Source organism: Babylonia areolata, chromosome 9, assembly GCF_041734735.1.
Source record: "Babylonia areolata isolate BAREFJ2019XMU chromosome 9, ASM4173473v1, whole genome shotgun sequence".
In the NCBI taxonomy this organism is placed as follows: domain Eukaryota; kingdom Metazoa; phylum Mollusca; class Gastropoda; order Neogastropoda; family Buccinidae; genus Babylonia; species Babylonia areolata.
Window position 1 is genome coordinate 49,944,095 of NC_134884.1, and position 18,782 is coordinate 49,962,876.

Here is an 18,782-nt window from a genome sequence, read left to right on the forward strand (position 1 = left end):
GACGTCACTCCTCTACTGCTGTCTCCTGGCATGACGTCACTCATCCACTGTACTGCTCTCTCCTGGCATGACGTCACTCCTCCACTCTACTGCTCTCTACTGGCATGACGTCACTCCTCCACTCTACTGTGCTCTCCTGGCATGACGTCACTCCTCCACTCTACTGCTCTCTACTGGCATGACGTCACTCCTCCACTCTACTGCTCTCTCCTGGCATGACGTCACTTCTCCACTCTACTGCTCTCTCCTGGCATGACGTCACTCCCCCACTCTACTGCTCTCTCCTGGCATGACGTCACTCCTCCACTCTACTGTGCTCTCCTGGCATGACGTCACTCCTCCACTCTACTGCTCTCTCCTGGCATGACGTCACTCCTCCACTCTACTGCTCTCTACTGGCATGACATCACTCCTCCACTCTACTGTGCTCTCCTGGCATGACGTCACTCCTCCACTCTACTGCTGTCTCCTGGCATGACGTCACTCCCCCACTCTACTGCTCGCTCCTGGCATGACGTCACTCCTCCACTCTACTGCTCTCTACTGGCATGACGTCACTCCTCCACTCTACTGTGCTCTCCTGGCATGACGTCACTTCTCCACTCTACTGCTCTCTCCTGGCATGACGTCACTCCTCCACTCTACTGCTCTCTCCTGGCTTGACGTCACTCCTCCACTCTACTGCTCACTCCTGGCATGACGTCACTCCTCCACTCTACTGCTCTCTCCTGGCTTGACGTCACTCCTCCACTCTACTGCTCTCTCCTGGCATGACGTCACTCCTCCACTCTACTGCTCACTCCTGGCATGACGTCACTCCTCCACTCTACTGCTCTCTCCTGGCATGACGTCACTCCTCCACTCTACTGCTCGCTCCTGGCATGACGTCACTCCTGCACACTACTGCTCTCTCCTGGCATGACGTCACTCCTCCACTCTACTGCTCTCTCGTGGCATGACGTCACTCCTCCACTCTACTGCTCTCCCTTCGGATGACGTCACTCCCCTACTACTGCTCTCTCGTGGCATGACGTCACTCCTCCACTCTACTGCTCTCTCCTGGCATGACATCACTCCTCCACTCTACTGCTCTCTCCCGGCATGACATCACTCCTCCACTCTACTGTGCTCTCCTGGCATGACGTCACTCCTCCACTCTACTGTGCTCTCCTGGCATGACATCACTCCTCCACTCTACTGTGCTCTCCTGGCATGACATCACTCCTCCACTCTACTGCTCTCTCCTGGCATGACGTCACTCCTCCACTCTACTGCTCTCTCCTGGCTTGACGTCACTCCACTCTACTGCTCTCTCCTGGCATGACGTCACTCCTCCACTCTACTGTGCTCTCCTGGCATGACGTCACTCCTCCACTCTACTGTGCTCTCCTGGCATGACGTCACTCCTCCACTCTACTGCTCTCTCCTGGCATGACGTCACTCCTCCACTCTACTGCTGTCTCCTGGCATGACGTCACTCCTCCACTCTACTGCTGTCTCCTGGCATGACGTCACTCCTCCACTCTACTGCTCTCTCCTGGCATGATGTCACTTCTCCACTCTACTGCTCTCTCCTGGCATGACGTCACTCCTCCACTCTACTGCTCTCTCCTGGCTTGACGTCACTCCTCCACTCTACTGCTCGCTCCTGGCATGACGTCACTCCTCCACTCTACTGCTCTCTCCTGGCTTGACGTCACTCCTCCACTCTACTGCTCGCTCCTGGCATGACGTCACTCCTGCACACTACTGCTCTCTCCTGGCATGACGTCACTCCTCCACTCTACTGCTCTCTCGCGGCATGACGTCACTCCTCCACTCTACTGCTCTCCCTTCGGATGACGTCACTCCCCTACTACTGCTCTCTCGTGGCATGACGTCACTCCTCCACTCTACTGCTCTCTCCTGGCATGACATCACTCCTCCACTCTACTGCTCTCTCCTGGCATGACATCACTCCTCCACTCTACTGTGCTCTCCTGGCATGACGTCACTCCTCCACTCTACTGTGCTCTCCTGGCATGACATCACTCCTCCACTCTACTGTGCTCTCCTGGCATGACATCACTCCTCCACTCTACTGCTCTCTCCTGGCATGACGTCACTCCTCCACTCTACTGCTCTCTCCTGGCTTGACGTCACTCCTCCACTCTACTGCTCTCTCCTGGCATGACGTCACTCCTCCACTCTACTGTGCTCTCCTGGCATGACGTCACTCCTCCACTCTACTGTGCTCTCCTGGCATGACGTCACTCCTCCACTCTACTGCTCTCTCCTGGCATGACGTCACTCCTCCACTCTACTGCTGTCTTCTGGCATGACGTCACTCCTCCACTCTACTGCTGTCTCCTGGCATGACGTCACTCCTCCACTCTACTGCTCTCTCCTGGCATGACGTCACTCCTCCACTCTACTGTTCTCTCCTGGCATGACGTCACTCCTCCACTCTACTGTGCTCTCCTGGCATGACGTCACTCCTCCACTCTACTGCTCTCTCCTGGCATGACGTCACTCCTCCACTCTACTGCTCTCTCCTGGCATGACGTCACTCCCCCACTCTACTGCTCGCTCCTGGCATGACGTCACTCCTCCACTCTACTGCTCTCTACTGGCATGACGTCACTCCTCCACTCTACTGTGCTCTCCTGGCATGACGTCACTTCTCCACTCTACTGCTCTCTCCTGGCATGACGTCACTCCTCCACTCTACTGCTCTCTCCTGGCTTGACGTCACTCCTCCACTCTACTGCTCGCTCCTGGCTTGACGTCACTCCTCCACTCTACTGCTCGCTCCTGGCATGACGTCACTCCTGCACACTACTGCTCTCTCCTGGCATGACGTCACTCCTCCACTCTACTGCTCTCTCGTGGCATGACGTCACTCCTCCACTCTACTGCTCTCCCCTCGGATGATGTCACTCCCCTACTACTGCTCTCTCGTGGCATGACGTCACTCCTCCACTGTACTGCTCTCTCGTGGCATGATGTCACTCCTCCACTCTACTGCTCTCTCGTGGTATGACGTCACTCCTCCACTCTACTGCTCTCTCCTGGCTTGACATCACTCCTCCACTCTACTGCTCTCTCCTGGCATGACGTCACTCATCCACTCTACTGCTGTCTCCTGGCATGACGTCACTCCTCCACTCTACTGCTCTCTCCTGGCATGACGTCACTCCTCCACTCTACTGCTGTCTCCTGGCATGACGTCACTCCTCCACTCTACTGCTCTCTCCTGGCATGACGTCACTCATCCACTCTACTGTTGTCTCCTGGCATGACGTCACCCCTCCACTCTACTGCTCTCTCCTGGCATGACGTCACTCCTCCACTCTACTGCTCTCTCCTGGCATGACGTCACTTCTCCACTCGCCATTCCTGGCCTTGTTTGAGGACAGAGAGAACAGAAATTGCCCGTGCTTTTTTCATAAAGAAATTTATAGTTGACTTAATTCTGAATCTTTTGACACCACATACTTGTTCAAGGTAATTTTTGTTCTAAAGTTTCAATTAGGCAAATGTATGTTATTTTCCTGAGCAGATTTCTCCATTAAATTTTTGTTGTTTTTTGGGGGGCACACCAACTTTGAAAAAAGTTATAGACTATGATAGGTAGATCAGTTCTGTTTTTGCTTTTTTTAATATTTTATTATTTTTATGTTAATCTGCGATTCTTAAACTTTCTGAAAATATGCAAAGGTCAAAAATGATAAATTCTTACTTTTGCTGGATTTTCGCGTGTTGCATCACATATATAATTTGCCATTTCATTTATGTGCATATTTTCTTTCTGTGTTTTCACTACAAAACACGTGCAGCAGGGCAGAGGTATTTCAGTCTGTCATCCTGGGAACCACTTGACAACAGAGCTCCTTTGTTATAGTGGACATGTGTTGCCATAGTAACTGTTAACTGTGCAAAATGACACACAGTGAAGTATGCAGAGGGTAGATGACCGACTTGCCACATAAACCAAACACTTACTCCAGGATTCAAAGTGTGGATAAGAATGGTCTGTCCCACGGGCAGAGCAGTACACCAGGCATCAAAGTGATCTCCACCCTGCCGTGTACTTCTGTTCTTCTTTCTTTCTTCTTCCTTTCTTCATTCCTTCCTTCCTTTCTTCGTAAACACCAGTAGCACCAAAAGGTTACATGATACACAGAGTTGAATTGTGTTCCAGACTGCTGAGTGTGAAAACTGTTGATGACCATTGTGAACTCCTGAAGATTTCTGTCACGGATTATTCTAAAGTCATTGTGGTAAGTATGTATATAAGTGCGTGTGTGTGTGTGTGTGTGTGTGTGTGTGTGTGTGTGTGTGTGTGTGTGTGTGTACATGTGCAGAAAACAATGACATATCTTCACACATTGATGTTGATGTGGATTGCAGCAAATCCAGCAGCGCGAACAGACGGAGAAGCTGAACCTGTTGATGTCATGCCCTCAGTACAAGATGTGGCCACGACAGCCTCTGCAACAAGTCGCCTCTCTCATCCAGTGGATTTCCTACCCTCCCAACACTGGTAACTTTCCTACCCTCTACACCCTCCCAACACCGGTAACTTTCCTACTCTCCTTACCCTCCAAACACCGGTAACTTTCCTACCCTCCACACCCTCCCAACACCGGTAACTTTCCTACCCTCCTTACCCTCCCAACACCGATAACTTTCCTACCCTCCCAACACCGGTAACTTTCCTACCCTTTTTACCCTCCCAACACTGGTAACTTTCCTACCCTCCTTACCCTCCCAACACTGGTAACTTTCCTACCCTCCTTACCCTCCCAACACTGGTAACTTTCCTACCCTCCTTACCATCCCAACACTGGTAACTTTCCTACCCTCCTTACCTTCCCAACACTGGTAACTTTCCTACCCTCCTTACCCTCCCAGTACCGGTAACTTTCCTACCCTCCTTACCCTCCCAACACTGGTAACTTTCCTACCCTCCTTACCCTCCCAACACCGGTAACTTTCCTACCCTCCTTACCCTCCCAACACTGGTAACTTTCCTACCCTCCTTACCCTCCCAACACTGGTAACTTTCCTACCCTCCTTACCATCCCAACACTGGTAACTTTCCTACCCTCCTTACCCTCCCAACACCGGTAACTTTCCTACCCTCCTTACCCTTCCAACACTGGTAACTTTCCTACCCTCCTTACCATCCCAACACTGGTAACTTTCCTACCCTCCTTACCCTCCCATCACTGGTAACTTTCCTACCCTCCTTACCCTCCCATCACTGGTAACTTTCCTACCCTCCTTACCCTCCCATCACTGGTAACTTTCCTACCCACCTTACCCTCCCATCACTGGTAACTTTCCTACCCTCCTTACCCTCCCAACACTGGTAACTTTCCTACCCTCCTTACCCTCCCATCACTGGTAACTTTCCTACCCTCCTTACCCTCCCAACACTGGTAACTTTCCTACCCACCTTACCCTCCCATCACTGGTAACTTTCCTACCCTCCCAACACTGGTAACTTTCCTACCTTTCCTAACCTCCTAACACTAACACTGGTAGTTTTCCTACCTTTCCAATACCAGTAATTTTTCAACCCTTCCTACCCCCCTAACTCTGTAATTTTCCTGCCCCAAACCATGGTTTTCCTGTCCTCCTGACACATAATTTTCCTGCCCTCCCAACATCAGTAATTTTCCTGCCCTCCTACCTCCATTATTCTCCTGCCCTTTCTGCCCTCCTACCTCCATAATTCTCCTGCCCTTCCTACTCTCCTACCTCCACAATTCTCCTGCCCTTCCTACTCTCCTACCTCCATAATTCTCCTGCCCTTCCTACTCTCCTACCTCCATAATTCTCCTGCCCTTCCTACTCTCCTACCTCCACAATTCTCCTGCCCTTCCTACTCTTCTACTTCCATAATTCTCCTGCCCTTCCTACTCTCCTACTTCCATAATTCTCCTGCCCTTCCTACTCTCCTACTTCCATAATTCTGCCCTTCCTACTCTCCTACTTCCATAATTCTCCTGCCCTTCCTACTCTCCTACTTCCATAATTCTCCTGCCCTTCCTACTCTCCTACTTCCATAATTCTCCTGCCCTTCCTACTCTCCCAACACCAGTAATTTTCCTGCCCCCCCCCCCCCCCTCCAAACACCGTAATTTTCCTGCCCTTCTTGCCCTGTTAGCACCGTAATTTTTCTGCCCTCCCAACACCAGTAATTTTCCTGCTCTTCTTGCCCTGTTAGCACCGTAATTTTTCTGCCCTCCCAACACCAGTAATTTTCCTGCCCCCCCCCCCCCCCCCCCAACACCGTAATTTTCCTGCTCTTCTTGCCCTGTTAGCACCGTAATTTTTCTGCCCTCCCAACACCAGTAATTTTCCTGCCCTTCCTGCCCTCCTAACTTGCTTAACACCACCAGTTTTCCTATTCTCCTAACACTGGTAATTTTCCTACCCCTTTAACACTGCATGGTAACATCCCTACCCTCCTAGCCTACACACCAGTAATTTTCCTACCCTCATAGCACTGGTAATTTTTGTCCATTCCAACACAAGTAATTTGTGTGGCATATTTTCCATCAATACCAGCAAGTGGGTTGTCTCATGGAGTGTATCACCTGTATCCCCTCACCCCAACACCTGTCAGAGTGTATCTCCTGACCCCAACACCTGTCATTACAGTGTATATCTCCTCACCCCAACACCTGTCATTACAGTGTGTATCATTACAGTGTGTATCTCCTGACCCCAACACCTGTCATTACAATGTGTATCTCCTCACCCCAACACCTGTCATTACAGTGTGTATCTCCTGACCCCAACACCTGTCATTACAATGTGTATCTCCTGACCCCAACACTTGTCATTACAGTGTGTATCTCCTGACCCCAACACCTGTCATTACAATGTGTATCTCCTGACCCCAACACCTGTCATTACAGTGTGTATCTCCTCACCCCAACACCTGTCATTACAGTGTGTATCTCCTGACCCCAACACCTGTCATTACAATGTGTATCTCCTCACCCCAACACCTGTCATTACAGTGTGTATCTCATCACCCCAACACCTGTCAGAGTGTATCTCCTCACCCCAACACCTGTCATCACAGAGTGTATCTCCTCACCCCAACACCTGTCATCACAGAGTGTATCTCCTCACCCCAACACCTGTCATCACAGAGTGTATCTCCTCACCCCAACACCTGTCAGAGTGTATCTCCTCACCCCAACACCTGTCATCACAGAGTGTATCTCCTCACACCAACACCTGTCAGAGTGTATCTCCTCACCCCAACACCTGTCATCACAGAGTGTATCTCCTCACACCAACACCTGTCAGAGTGTATCTCCTCACCCCAACACCTGTCATTACAGTGTGTATCTCCTCACCCCAACACCTGTCATCACAGAGTGTATCTCCTGACCCCAGCACCTGTCAGAGTGTATCTCCTGACCCCAACACCTGTCATTACAGTGAGTATCTCCTCACCCCAACACCTGTCATCACAGAGTGTATCTCCTGACCCCAACACCTGTCATCACAGAGTGTATCTCCTGACCCCAACACCTGTCAGAAAGTATCTCCTGACCCTAACACCTGTCAGAGTGTATCTCCTGACCCCAACACCTGTCATTACAGAGTGTATCTCCTCATCCCAACACCTGTCATTACAATGAGTATCTCCTCACCCCAACACCTGTCATTACAGAGTGTATCTCCTCACCCCAACACCTGTCAGAGTGTATCTCCTCACCCCAACACCTGTCATTACAGTGTGTATCTCCTCACCCCAACACCTGTCATTACAGAGTGTATCTCCTCACCCCAACACCTGTCAGAGTGTATCTCCTCACCCCAACACCTGTCATTACAGTGTGTATCTCCTGACCCCAACACCTGTCATTACAGAGTGTATCTCCTGACCCCAACACCTGTCATTACAGAGTGTATCTCCTCACCCCAACACCTGTCAGAGTGTATCTCCTCATCCCAACACCTGTCAGAGTGTACTCCTCACCCCAACACCTGTCATTACAGAGTGTATCTCCTCACCCCAACACCTGTCATTACAGTATCTCCTCACCCCAACACCTGTCAGTGTGTATCTCCTCACCCCAACACCTGTCATTACAGTGAGTATCTCCTCACCCCAACACCTGTCATTACAGTGAGTATCTCCTCACCCCAACACCTGTCATTACAGTGAGTATCTCCTCACCCCAACACCTGTCATTACAGTGAGTATCTCCTCACCCCAACACCTGTCATTACAGTGAGTATCTCCTCACCCCAACACCTGTCATTACAGTGAGTATCTCCTCACCCCAACACCTGTCATTACAGTGAGTATCTCCTCACCCCAACACTCACTTTCCATCTGTACTCTTTCTGCATCTTTCCTTTGGCTGCTGAGTCAACTGTCCTAACAAAGCCCCCAAGAAACAAGAATTCTAAGGTTTGATTTCTCCTTCCCTTCCAAGTCCCTCACATGGATTCCTCAGTTCTGTGGACAGTGTCTGAACCTCTTCTGTTCTGTGTGCCATCCATCACATTGACCTCAGTTCTGTGGACAGTGTCTGAACCTCTTCCGTTCTGTGTGCCATCCATCACATTGACCTCAGTTCTGTGGACAGTGTCTGCACCTCTTCCATTCTGTGTGCCATCCATCACATTGACCTCAGTTCTGTGGACAGTGTCTGAACCTCTTCTGTTCTGTGTGCCATCCATCACATTGACCTCAGTTCTGTGGACAGTGTCTGCACCTCTTCTGTTCTGTGTGCCATCCATCACATTGACCTCAGTTCTGTGAACAGTGTCTGAACCTCTTCCGTTCTGTGTGCCATCCATCACATTGACCTCAGTTCTGTGGACGGTGTCTGAACCTCTTCTGTTCTGTGTGCCATCCATCACATTGACCTCAGTTCTGTGGACAGTGTCTGCACCTGTTCCGTTCTGTGTGCCATCCATCACATTGACCTCAGTTCTGTGGACAGTGTCTGCACCTCTTCTGTTCTGTGTGCCATCCATCACATTGACCTCAGTTCTGTGGACAGTGTCTGCACCTGTTCCGTTCTGTGTGCCATCCATCACATTGACCTCAGTTCTGTGGACAGTGTCTAACCTCTTCTGTTCTGTGTGCCATCCATCACATTGACCTCAGTTCTGTGGACAGTGTCTGCACCTCTTCTGTTCTGTGTGCCATCCATCACATTGACCTCAGTTCTGTGGACAGTGTCTGCACCTGTTCCGTTCTGTGTGCCATCCATCACATTGACCTCAGTTCTGTGGACAGTGTCTAACCTCTTCTGTTCTGTGTGCCATCCATCACATTGACCTCAGTTCTGTGGACAGTGTCTGAACCTCTTCTGTTCTGTGTGCCATCCATCACATTGACCTCAGTTCTGTGGACAGTGTCTGAACCTCTTCTGTTCTGTGTGCCATCCATCACATTGACCTCAGTTCTGTGGACAGTGTCTGAACCTCTTCTGTTCTGTGTGCCATCCATCACATTGACCTCAGTTCTGTGGACAGTGTCTGCACTTCTTCTGTTCTGTGTGCCATCCATCACATTGACCTCAGTTTTGTGGACAGTGTCAGAACCTCTTCTGTTCTGTGTGCCATCCATACATTCACCTCAGTTCTGTGGACAGTGTGAAATGTATTGTTACAGAAACGAAAGGCAGGAACAAAGCATTGTCATGAAATGCATTGTTACAGAAACAGAAACTAAAGGCAGGAACAAAGCATTGTCATGAAGTGCATTGTTACAGAAACTAAAGGCAGGAACAAAGCATTGTCATGAAGTGCATTGTTACAGAAACTAAAGGCAGGAACAAAGCATTGTCATGAAATGCATTGTTACAGAAACAGAAACTAAAGGCAGGAACAAAGCATTGTCATGAAGTGCATTGTTACAGAAACAGAAACTAAAGGCAGGAACAAAGCATTGTCATGAAATGCATTGTTACAGAAACTAAAGGCAGGAACAAAGCATTGTCATGAAGTGCATTGTTACAGAAACTAAAGGCAGGAACAAAGCATTGTCATGAAATGCATTGTTACAGAAACAGAAACTAAAGGCAGGAACAAAGCATTGTCATGAAATGCATTGTTACAGAAACTAAAGGCAGGAACAAAGCATTGTCATGAAATGCATTGTTACAGAAACAGAAACTAAAGGCAGGAACAAAGCATTGTCATGAAGTGCATTGTTACAGAAACAGAAACTAAAGGCAGGAACAAAGCATTGTCATGAAATGCATTGTTACAGAAACTAAAGGCAGGAACAAAGCATTGTCATGAAGTGCATTGTTACAGAAACTAAAGGCAGGAACAAAGCATTGTCATGAAGTGCATTGTTACAGAAACTAAAGCCAGGAACAAAGCATGAGTGTGACGACATGACTGTGCAACTCAAAATGAATGTAACACCATTGTCATGTTTGCCGACGATACTACTCTAGAAGGGCTGATTATGAACAGTGATGGGTCAAAATATAGGGAAGAAGTACTGGAACTTGTTAGCTGGTGCGATCAAAACAAATTAGATCTTAACGTATCAAAAACAAAACAGTTAATTTTAGATTTCAGGAAGGCCAGATCTGACCCTTTACCACTTATCATTAAAGAAGGCAAGCAAATAAAGATCATCAGCGAATTTAAATTTCTCGGACTGATCATTTCCAACGATTTGAAATGGGAGAAAAATATGGTAAAAATTGTTAAGAAAGCACAACAGTGCCTGAACTTTCTTCAGCGCCTCAAAAAGTTCGGAATTAAAAAAGAAATCATGGTTGATTTCTACTGAGCAGCCATTGAAAGTGTGCTAACCTTCGCTATTACTGTTTGGTACGGAAACATTTCCAAGGCAGAAGTTGCAGCCCTTAACAGAATCGTAAAAACTGCCACCAAGATCACCTGGGCTGATCTACCTTCTCTAGAAGACATATATTATAAGCGGCTACTCAGAAAATCAAAATCAATCAGCCTGGACGAATCACATCCAGCTTTTGGGATTTTCGAGATGCTCCCCTCTGGTCGACGGTACAGAAGTATAAGGACAAAAACCAATCGCTTCGCCAATAGCTTTTTCCCCACAGCAGTCAATGCCCTGTCTCTCGAACAAATCAAGTATGATAAATAGAATTGTGCAATCAACAACCATCTACCTGAAGATCTATAGTCATCAACCCCATCCACATGTAATATGCGGCTTCTGTTCAAACGTGAGAGAGAGAGAGAGAGAGAGAGAGCAGTACATGCATGTGTGAATATGCACAAGTTTTTATATTGATATGCACTTGTATGTATCCTAATTTCTACTGTATCTGTGTTTGTGTATGATTTTCGATTTATGTTCGTACCTTGTTATGTACTATCCCCTCCCCCTCCCCCCGTCCCCAATATTCCTTGTGACCCCGATACACTTGGTAGTAAAGGCATATTCTATTCTATTCTATTCTATTCTATTATGAAATGCATTGTTACAGAAACAGAAACTAAAGCGATGAGCAAAGCGTGATGATGAAGTGCATTGTTACAGTCATTGTGAGTGAGGGCTACAAGGCACCATTCATTGGTTTCATCAAGTCTGGAGAGTGCCATGTGTTGCGCCAAGTGGATGTCTTACACACTCTCCGAAATGGAAAGAAGGTAAACAATTCTTTCCTTTGTTTCTTTGCTTTCTTTATTTTTCTTTTTTCTTTGTTCATAGAAATGTACTTTTTCCCCCAAGTTGTGACCACTCACATGTATGTAAGATATATTTACTGCAGTTAGTTTCTGTATAAAGGTCTTTATGGACCAAAGTAAGATTTGTTTACTGCGGTTAGTTTCTGTACAAAGGTCTTTATGGACCAAAGTAAGATTTGTTTACTGCGGTTAGTTTCTGTACAAAGGTCTTTATGGACCAAAGTAAGATATATTTACTGCAGTTAGTTTCTGTACAAAGGTCTTTATGGACCAAAGTAAGATATATTTACTGCAGTTAGTTTCTGTACAAAGGTCTTTATGGACCAAAGTAAGATTTGTTTACTGCGGTTAGTTTCTGTACAAAGGTCTTTATGGACCAAAGTAAGATTTGTTTACTGCGGTTAGTTTCTGTACAAAGGTCTTTATGGACCAAAGTAAGATTTGTTTACTGCGGTTAGTTTCTGTACAAAGGTCTTTATGGACCAAAGTAAGATTTGTTTACTGCGGTTAGTTTCTGTACAAAGGTCTTTATGGACCAAAGTAAGATTTGTTTACTGCGGTTAGTTTCTGTACAAAGGTCTTTATGGACCAAAGTAAGATTTGTTTACTGTGGTTAGTTTCTGTACAAAGGTCTTTATGGGCCAAAGTAAGATATGTTCATGCGGTTAGTTTCTGTCTAAAGGTCTTTATGGGCCAAAGTAAGATATGTTCATGTGGTTAGTTTCTGTACAAAGGTCTTTATGGACCAAAGTATGATAAATTTACTGTGGTTAGTTTCTGTACAAAGGTCTTTATGGACCAAAATAAGATATGTTTACTGCAGTTAGTTTCTGTACAAAGGTCTTTATGGGCCAAAGTAAGATATACTTACTGCAGTTAGTTTCTGTCCAAAGGTCTTTATGGGCCAAAGTAAGATATGTTCATGTGGTTAGTTTCTGTACAAAGGTCTTTATGGACCAAAGTATGATAAATTTACTGTGGTTAGTTTCTGTACAAAGGTCTTTATGGACCAAAATAAGATATGTTTACTGCAGTTAGTTTCTGTACAAAGGTCTTTATGGACCAAAGTAAGATATATTTACTGCAGTTAGTTTCTGTCCAAAGGTCTTTATGGGCCAAAGTAAGATATGTTCATGTGGTTAGTTTCTGTACAAAGGTCTTTATGGACCAAAGTATGATAAATTTACTGTGGTTAGTTTCTGTACAAAGGTCTTTATGGACCAAAGTAAGATATATTTGCTGCAGTTAGTTTCTGTCCAAAGGTCTGTATGGGCCAAAGTAAGATATGTTTATGTGGTTAGTTTCTGTACAAAGGTCTTTATGGACCAAAGTATGATAAATTTACTGTGGTTAGTTTCTGTACAAAGGTCTTTATGGACCAAAATAAGATATGTTTACTGCAGTTAGTTTCTGTACAAAGGTCTTTATTCACCAAAGTAAGATATGTTTACTGTGGTTAGTTTCTGTACAAAGGTCTGTATGGACCTGTATGGATCAAAGTAAGATCTGCTTACTATAAGTAGAGTCAACGCTTTTGTTGTTGCTGATTCTGCTTTTGATCTGTGTGATGTCATGGATCAAATATCAGTTTTGTGACTGTAGGATTGTGTGATGTTGTTTGCATGTTTTAGGCGATTGTGATTCATGGTGAACAAAACCAGAACACGCACACACACACACACACACACACACACACACACACACACACACACATACACACATCCACACAGAGAAAAGCAACTGAACGATGTATATGTGTGTATTCCCCACCCCCCACACCCCTGGTGCCGGGCAGGAGAAGAAGACGAAGCAGGTGGTGATGGGGAAGCTTGGGCCGTCAGCGTCCTTCGCTGAGATCAGTCTGCTGCTGGAGGAGCCCATCACCTGCTCCATCGTCACGGCAACACACATGGAGCTCGGGGTGGTGCGCCCAGAAAGACTGCACGGTCTGCTTTGCTTCTTGTTTCTGTGTCCTTTTTTGACTCACTTCATTGGGTAAACTTAATTTATAGTCAGGTCAGGGGCATAGCCCTTGCTACTGGTACCATGTAACTCAGTACTACCTGCCGCATGTGAAGTCTCCCAACGACCAGGCGGAGGAGGAAACCTTTCCCAACGGCTGTGAAGGCGGAAGAGGATGACCAAAGGGCAGGGGGAGCTCTTATCCTTGGCTGGAAGTCCTCCTAGGAGACGGAACTCCGAAGAAAAAACCTGCACCTGCCAAGGCCGTCCTACACGTGGCAGCATCCGCACCTGTGGGACTGTGAGCGTCGGCAGGCGAGAGAGTGGGGAAGGGACTGCACAACTCCTCCTCACTAAAAAAAAGTCACCTGTGCTGGTCAGGCAACCAGGCTAATGTCGGAACGACGAGCTAGCCCTTCAACACCCAGCTTTCCCAAGCCCTGTGGCGATGGAGGAATGGTAACAGGGACAGGCAGAGGATGCTGCTGGCAGTTCCTGGTCACGACTCTGCACGCTGGCGGCTGTGGGGTGATGGTCGTCCACTGTAGACTGGGGCAGATGCGGCGCCCGTATCCTCCCACAGTGTCAGAGCAGCCCTTTTTAGGGACAGCACTGCTCTCCCCATATGGGGAAGGGGAGATAAAAGGATCCATAAACAAAGCCTGCCTCACCTAGTACCTAGTAGTAAACCGATCTACTTGGACATCCAACACAAGCGGTCGAAAACAACAGAAGAAAAGAACCAGGAGTCATGCCCTGACTCTGGGTTCCTGGAATGTTCGCACCCTCTTAGATAGAGATGACAGACCAGAAAGATGCACAGCGCTCATTGCTAGAATGCTTGATCGCTACCAGGTGGACATAGCAGCCCTGAGTGAAACAAGGTTTGCCGCTGAAACCCAGCTGGAGGATGTTGGAGGGGGCTACACCTTCTACTGCATTGGGAAGCCAGATGGCACCCCAAGAACCTCAGGCGTGGGCTTTGCCATACGAACCAAACTTGCACGACAGCTTGACAGCCTTCCACGTGGGATAAACGATAGGCTGATGACCCTGTGTCTGAAGCTGTCCAAGGATCACTTCTCCACAGTTATCAGCTTCTATGCCCCGATGATGACCAAGCCTGATGAAGATTTCTAAGAGGAGCTCAGCCGCACCATTTCAGCAGTAGACAGAAAGGACAGGCTGATCATCCTTGGGATTTCAATGCCCGCGTTGGCGTGGACTTCTCCCCGTGGCCAAAAGTCCTAGGACAGCACGGCACTGGCAAGTGCAACTCCAACGGACTGCTTTTGCTCTCGCTCTGCACGCAGCATGGACTGACCATCACCAACACCCTCTTCCAACAAGTGGACAAGTACAAGAACACATGGATGCACCCCGCTTCAAGCAATGGCACATGCTGGACTATGTGATTGTCCGGCAGAGGGACAGAGGTGATGTTTCCATTACACGCTGCATGAAAGGAGCAGTCTGTTAGTCAGACCATCGCCTGGTATGCAGCAAGATGAACATCAGACTTGCATGCAAGCTCCAACCAGCCAGGCAGAAACCCCCTAGGAAGCTGAACACCCACCGCCTACCTATCACCAAGGACGTGATGCAACAGCAAATCCAAGTAGCTCTCCAAGAAATTCATGCATCGACTGATGTAGAAGAGGTATGGAGCACCTTTAGAGATGCTGTGTACACAGCAGCAGCTGACACACTCGGCTTTGTACAGAGGAGCCACAAAGACTTGTTTGATGAGAACGACTCTGGAATCGTCCAAGCTCCTGAACACACTTCATATACAGCATCAGGATCACATTTCCAGTAAAGACTGCCAGAGGAAGGAGAACCAGTTCTTGCAAACCAAGCAACTCGTACAGAAGAGGCTGTGTGAGATGAAGAACACCTGGTGGGAGAGAAAGTCCGAAGAGCTTCAGTCCGCTGCTGATGCTCACGACATGAAGACCTTCCATGATGGTCTCCGAGCTGTGTATGGGCCGAGAGTCACAGGATCAACCCCTGTCCGAGTCTTGGACCAGACCACCCTCCTGACAGACAAGAAAGACATCATTGCCCCCTGGGCAGAGCACTTCAACACCCTCAACAGGGACTCGTCCGTATCTGACGAGGTAATTGCAGCCCTCCCACAGCTACCAGTCAGTGACTCGCTAGCTGCCCCTCCCACCAAGGCCGAGACCCAGAAGGCCCTGAAGCTGACAACGCCAGGAAAAGCACCAGGAGCGGATGGAATCCAGGCCGACATCAACAAATATGGAGGCGAGGTGCTGACAGGAAAGCTGACTGCCCTGTTCCAGTCTATCTGGGAGAGAGGGGATGTCCCCCAGGATTTCAAGGATGCTTCAGTTGTCCAAATCTACAAACGGAAGGGAGACAAAATATCCTGCGATAACCACCATGGAATCTCTCTCCTCTGCATCGCCGGCAAGATCTTCGCTCGCATCATACTGAACAGACTGGCTGACCATGTCTCCAACACAGTCATCCCTGAAGCACAGTGTGGCTTCCGCTCAGGCAGGGGAACATGTGACATGGTGTTCGCCGCACGCCAGATGCAAGAGAAGTGCCGTGAGCAGAACAAGGAGCTCCACATGGTCTTTGTAGACCTAAGTCCTTCGACACGGTGAACCGCCGTGGTCTGTGGAAGATCCTCCTAAAGTTCGTCTGCCCAGACAGCCTAATTCAGCTGATTGCATCTTTCCACAATGCAAGCGAGAGTACAGGAAAATACTGACATGTCGGATCCATTCCCTGTGGTAAATGGAGTGAAGCAGGGCTGCGTCCTGGCACCTACACTGTTCTCCATTCTCTTCTCTGCCATGCTGAATGACGCCTTCCAAGACTGTGACCGGGGCATCTACATTCAGTTTCACACAGATGGCAAACTTTTCAACTTGCGGTGACTCCATGCCAGGTCCAGGGTGTCTGAGGGACTGTTGAGAGAGTTCTTCTTCGCTGATGACTGCGCGCTTGCTGCACACACCCATGAGGACATGCAGTTCATTATGAACAGGTTCTCAACTTCTTGCAGGTGCTTTGGACTCACCATCAGCCTCAGCAAGACCGAGTCCATGTACCAACCAGCTAGATCACAGAATGCCAGTGCCTCCCCCCCCCCACCCCCCCACCTGCAATCAAGATCGATGACACAGAGATCAAGTAAGTCGACAAGTTTTGCTATCTGGGCAGCACCCTATGCAGCAACGGAGCCCTTGATACAGAAGTGACGCTGCGCATTGCCAAGGCCAGCTCTGCCTTTGGCAGACTCAACAACAGGCTGTGGAACAACAAAGGCATCAGGCTCAGCACCAAGATGAAAACCTACAGAGCTGTTGTGCTGACCACCTTGTTGTACTGCTGTGAAACATGGACGCCGTATCGCCGTCACATTCAACAACTTGAGCAGTTTCACCAGAGATGCCTACGAAAGATCCTCAGCATAAAGTGGCAAGACAGGATCTCCAGGCTCCAGATCCTAGAGAGGTGTGGCCTGCCCGGCATCGAAAGCCTGCTGATCCAGTGCCAGCTACGCTGGACAGGACACGTTCCGCATGACAGACAGCAGGATCCCGAAGATCCTTTTGTATGGCCAACTGAAGGAAGGCCACCATGAACTTGGAAGACCCTGCAAGCGCTTCAAGGACACCTTGAAGACAAATCTCAAAGCCTGTGACATAGACATCGCTTCCTGGGAAACTGATACCCTTGACTGCTCTCGCTGGAGGATGCTGTGCTCTAGTGGCATAAAGACATTTGAAAACAAGAGAACGCTGGCTATTAAGGAGAAGCGTGAACGAAGGAAGCAGAGCTCAACTTCTGGAGACGTTTTCCCTTGCAACACCTGTGGGAAGTGCTGCGCATCCAGAATCGGCCTCTTCTCCCATATGAGGACACACACCGACAGATAAGCCTGCCTGCCTACTCATCTGTCGGACTGACGGGAGACTCCATCAACTGGGTAAACAAAGTGTGTCTATGTTAACCCGATGTTCGGTTGTGTGTGTGTGTGTGTGTGTGTGTGTGTGTGTGTGTGTGTGTGTGTGTCTGCATGTGTCTGAGTGTCCATGGTAAACTTTGACATTGCCACTTTCTCTGGAAATACTTTGTCTGCCAATACCAAATTTTAAAATAGTACAAAAAAAATCTTCAAATCTTCACAGTCATACCAATAACAGGTTGTAAGTCTCCCGAATTAAGCCGATTTTTCCGAATCATTAATGGTTTATTTCTTTGAGGTTTGTTCCGAAATCCCACGGAGTTAGGCCTACAAGCAGGTTTTGTGGTTCGTCCATCGGGATCAACGAGGACCATCTAGTCATCCTGGGGGTGGGTGAGTTGGGCTCTGTGGGTGCGCAGATGACTGGTCAGGCCAATCCACGCCCGGAAGGTTTTGACGCAGTGTGGACAGGGGATGGTGGCGGCTGTCGGGGACTTGCTGGCACTGCTTTTCCTGGCCTGTCTGCGTTGCTCTGCTGCAGCGATTCTGTTGGCCTCACAGGATCTGGCGCCTTTGTGGACAGCTGAACGCCACTTTGGTCTGTCCATTGCATTCAGCTCCCACGTATCGTGGCTGATGTTGAAGGCCTTCAGAGAAGCTTTTAGAGTGTCTTTAAAGCGCTTCTTTTGGCCTCCATGGGAGCGCTTGCCATGTTGGAGTTCACCGTACAGCAGTTTCTTGGGGAGCCGGTGGTCTGGCATGCAAACTACATGGCCAGCCCAGCGCAGCTGGGCCTGCATCAAGATGGTGCAGATGCTGGGCAAGTTTGCACGAGTGAGCACCTCTGTGTCAGGGATCTTCTCTTGCCACTTTATGCCGAGAAGTTTTCTGAGGCTGGTGGTGTGGAAGTGGTTCAGCTTTTTGGCGTGGCGTTTGTAGACCGTCCATAATTCACATCCATAGAGCAGTGTGGTGAGAACTATGGCCTTGTATACTTTGAGCTTTGTCTCCAGGGTGATGCCTCTCCTGTTCCAAACGTTCTTATGGAGTCTGCCGATGGCAGCGCTGGCTTTGGCGAGCCTGGCATTCACCTCGTCGTCGATGACAACTGTGCGAGAGAGTGTACTGCCCAGGTATGTGAACTTGTCCACCGCGTTCAGTCGTTGCCCGTTGATGAAGATGTTTGGTTCAACGTAAGGCTTTCCTG

The 18,782-nt window shown here is 48.4% G+C and overlaps 1 protein-coding gene across 1 annotated transcript in view; it reads left to right on the forward strand.

Moving 5' to 3' along the window:
* Nucleotides 1-18,782, forward strand: part of LOC143285568 (cyclic nucleotide-binding domain-containing protein 1-like) — a 63,556-nt gene that overhangs the window by 35,496 nt on the left and 9,278 nt on the right. The window contains exons 9-12 of the mRNA XM_076592960.1: nucleotides 4,184-4,262; nucleotides 4,393-4,525; nucleotides 11,519-11,628; nucleotides 13,463-13,613. Of these exons, the coding sequence (XP_076449075.1) occupies nucleotides 4,184-4,262; nucleotides 4,393-4,525; nucleotides 11,519-11,628; nucleotides 13,463-13,613 (473 nt within the window). The remainder of the gene's footprint in view (nucleotides 1-4,183; nucleotides 4,263-4,392; nucleotides 4,526-11,518; nucleotides 11,629-13,462; nucleotides 13,614-18,782) is intronic.